General features: G+C 41.4%; 1 protein-coding gene across 1 annotated transcript in view; it reads right to left on the bottom strand.

The window, feature by feature from the left end:
- The window catches only part of LRIG3 (leucine rich repeats and immunoglobulin like domains 3), a gene marked incomplete at its 5' end in the record, with an annotated part of 66,950 nt that overhangs the window by 10,577 nt on the left and 52,595 nt on the right, over positions 1-3,778 (bottom strand). Inside the window, 3 exons of the mRNA XM_014517871.2 lie at positions 539-697; positions 906-1,358; positions 3,055-3,336. Of these exons, the coding sequence (XP_014373357.2) occupies positions 539-697; positions 906-1,358; positions 3,055-3,336 (894 nt within the window). The remainder of the gene's footprint in view (positions 1-538; positions 698-905; positions 1,359-3,054; positions 3,337-3,778) is intronic.

The following is a 3,778-nucleotide window of genomic DNA, read 5'->3' as shown; positions in this document are numbered from 1 at the left end:
ACGGAGCGGGGGGTGCGGGCAGTGCTGCTGCCCTTGCCCCACCACCCCCCCAGGTCCTGCTCCTCAGAGGGAGTGGTGGCCTTGCCCCCCCTTGGAGGCAGCGCTCTGCCGTGTGTGGCTGTCTGTGAGAAGCACTCTGATTGGTTGCTTCTGTAAGCCAATGAGAGTGCTCCAAGAGCATTACGGACAGACACACAGACAGACGAAGCCCTTATATATATAAAAAATATTGTCCCCCATGTAAATGTTTACCCCAGTCAAAGAGTTTCTTTCTTGATCTGGTATGAGTTGTTTCTTAAGTAGTATAAAATTAAATTAAAGAAGGCCCTCTCATAATGGTCCAGTTCTTGTTTGGGGATACTTTGGTGCAAAGCAGCTTTCACTATGTAGATAAGTCAGTTAGTAAGCAAGCTACAGGTCTTCCGCTATCAAAGTAATTTCACTGAAGTGCCATTTGAATATATTAGTTAGAAAGACAATAGTTAATTTCTAGTCACCAGTAAAATGTATAAGATATGCAGGACCATTAGGCACTTACCATTACTGTCTTTTTGCTGCAAGAAATATCCCCCCATGGAAGAAGTTATGAACTGATGATGACTTCCATTTTCTGATGATCCATACCCATCCTGCCTTTCAGCTAATGTTCCCTGGGATGACAGGTAACTTGGAATGTCAGCAGGCAAATTCGTCTCATCTATAATTAAACAAAAAAACAAAAAAAATCCATAAAATGATGTTTATTTCAGGATCCTCTGCAGACTTTTTAGATCAGCTAGCAACGTGGTGAAGTTAACAAGTAACTCATCCTTCTGCATTTAAATCAAGAAATATAAATTGCTACGCCGAAAAACCAAACATACTTGACAGATGTACTTTCAAGTGCTAAACTTCAGTTTACACACCTGTATTTGTAATGCTGCAATCTTCATTTCTTCTCCTTGTGTGGTATATGATGACCACCCACACAAGGGAAGTTCCCACCACACAGCAAACCACCGCTATGATCACAACGCCAACTGTGGCCCATCCATCATCATCCAATGATGGGGCTATGTTTTGAGGAGAATCACAGGTGGGCGTAGGAATTACATTAAGACGAATGTTCCCTCTTTCTGTTCCAAGCGTATTTGACATTTCACAAGTGTATTTCCCAGCATCTTCCACATCTGTGTCGACAATAATTAGTAACTGATTGCCTGCAGCAAAGAAGTGTCTTTCTGTTACCATCAAAGGGCTGTCATCCTTAGTCCAGTTCAGCCGTGGTGGAGGGCTACCACCAGCAATACATTGCAAAACTACAGTTTCACCTTTTGTTACAGTTCGGTCCAGCAAGGGCCGCAAAAATGATGGTGTTTCTGAAAGGAAACCCATAAACACAATATTTGGAATTGACTCCAGAAAAACAGGTAAATGTCCATCCCTCTCATATCCTCTAGTCCACAATATAAAACATTATTGAGGGCAATATTCAATGTCACAAAACCTGTACTTTTGTGTTTTACTTTGCATTTAACTGTTAAAGAGCCAGAATTTTTAGATAAACAAATAGTCACACATGCACTATATAAACATACTTGTTGCAATCACTCAAGTGTCAAGACCAGCTATTAAATATGCTGCCAAAAGCCATTTTAGAAATTTACTTCCACGTGAATGTTGGAGTAGCCAACAATTTTGGAAAGTGATTTAACTAAATTAGAGGCATCATTAAGCCCTAATGAAGCTTAAAGCTGTTTGGAGGGAAACGACATTCAGGCAGTCTGAGCTAAAAGACTAAATTCTGCTCATCTTTAGATCAGAAACTAAATGCATGCTAGCCCTACAAATAGAATAAAAACTTAGGCAATGAAGATACACATTAATGCCATATTCTTGAGAATTAAACTCACACTCGACTTCTCTGCTCTTAAATAGCTAGATCACTATCTTTTATGTACTTATATGAAAAATTATAGGTTTTACTGCAATATTTCTGTGTTCATGTTGTTATAACAATGCATACCTCAGTTTTCCCATATAGGTAGTACATGGAGAAAGCATGGGTTAAAGAGACACCAAAGCACCTACAAGTGGGACTAGATGGACCTCTAGCACCAAGAGAATTTTGAATAGGTCTCTTGGCATATCAAAGGTGAGATGGTGGACACCAACTGGCTGAAGTGAAGTTAAATGAGATTAGCATTACAATGGAAAGGGCAGTATAAATAAGAAGGTGTCAGCTTACAGCAGGAGTAGTCTGAGAAGAGTCTGGAGATAGACAGTGAAGGAGCTTGGGGGCACAGGAGCTAGAAAAGACTGGAAAGAGAACTATATAGCAATCTTTGGGGATGCTCTGGGGGCCGATTTGAGGACAGAGGAACTGCTTAACCCTTTGTAGAAGGGGGCAGAGAACCACTGGCTGGATGGACTCTGCCCCAGTAAATGACTTTATTAAAGCAGAAATGTATGCTGCTTGGAAACTTCAGGTTGTACTTGGTCTCCCGAGCAGGAGGTAGAGTTCTTCTCCGAGGAGAGAAATAATGCCAACTCCTTAAGCCAGGGTCATGGAGAACCAGGTAGGGTGAGGGACTGAATGTCCGGGGTCTTAAGAGTCTCCAGAGACTGCACTTAGGCTGTCCTGGGGTAGGGGAAGATGACATGACAAAGCTGCAGTAATCCTGAGCTAGTGCATCCCCTCCTACCCCTCCGGAGGGGACGCTGTGGCAATTTATCATACCTAAACTTTTCAGGGAATCCATAAGCCTCCTCCTTCCCATATATTCAATAATTTCAATTTTAACAATGCACTGAGAAATGTAGCATCTCTCTTTGTTATTGTGTATAACATAATTGTGTATTAAAATCTGTATTTCTAACCCAAAACCCATCAGTACATATTCATTCAGCAAAATGATTAAGAGAGTTCATTTGAAGCAATATTTTTAAGGCAATTTAAGCTTCCAAAAGGATACACCAATAGTGAATTTATGCAAAACTCTATTACATTCTATAGAACATTTTATTAACACCTAAAAATGACATTAAGATAAGACAACTTGTGCCACTTCTCACCTAGTACTGTTAATGTTGCATTTGCTGAAATGCTTCCAGCTGTGTTTTGAGCTGTACAGCTATAAACTCCGGTGTCCTCAATTTTTACATCAACAATAAAGAACACATCATCCTCAGGCATGACATGCATACGTCTCTTGCGTGCTGCAGGAAAGTCTGTGCCACCATCTTTTTGCCAAGCAATCTGTGGTACCGGATGACCAACTGCAGCACATTCTAATCGGGCCATTGCCCCGGCACGGATGGTTAGGTCCATGGGGATCTTCGTAAATGAAGGCAGCACTAAAGCAAAACAAATGATATTGGACAAATTATACACGTTTCTTCCTTTGCACAAGAGCCCTCAGCTCCAACAAACATGAAACTTATTTATAACAATTTCAATAATAGCCCTTGCAAGGCTTTAAAAAGCCAAGCTATCATGCCTAGAAACTTCTGAAAAACTGAGTAACTACATTTTTATATTTAAGGAAAAATCTTGTGTTGAAACTCAGGGCATGTCTACACCATGTCTCCAGTGCTAGCAGGAAGGGACACACTTATTCATAGATTCATAGATGCTAGGGTAGGAAGGGACCTCAATAGCTCATCGAGTCCGACCCCCTGCATAGGCAGGAAAGAGTTTCTGGGTCTAGATGACCCCAGCTAGATGCATATCCAACCTCCTCTTGAAGACCCCCAGGGTAGGGGAGAGCACCACCTCCCTTGGGAGCCCATTCCAGAC

The sequence above is a fragment of the Alligator sinensis genome, unplaced genomic scaffold (genome assembly GCF_000455745.1).
Source record: "Alligator sinensis unplaced genomic scaffold, ASM45574v1 scaffold375_1, whole genome shotgun sequence".
Lineage (NCBI taxonomy): Eukaryota > Metazoa > Chordata > Crocodylia > Alligatoridae > Alligator > Alligator sinensis.
This window is presented reverse-complemented; position numbering and strand designations above follow the sequence as displayed.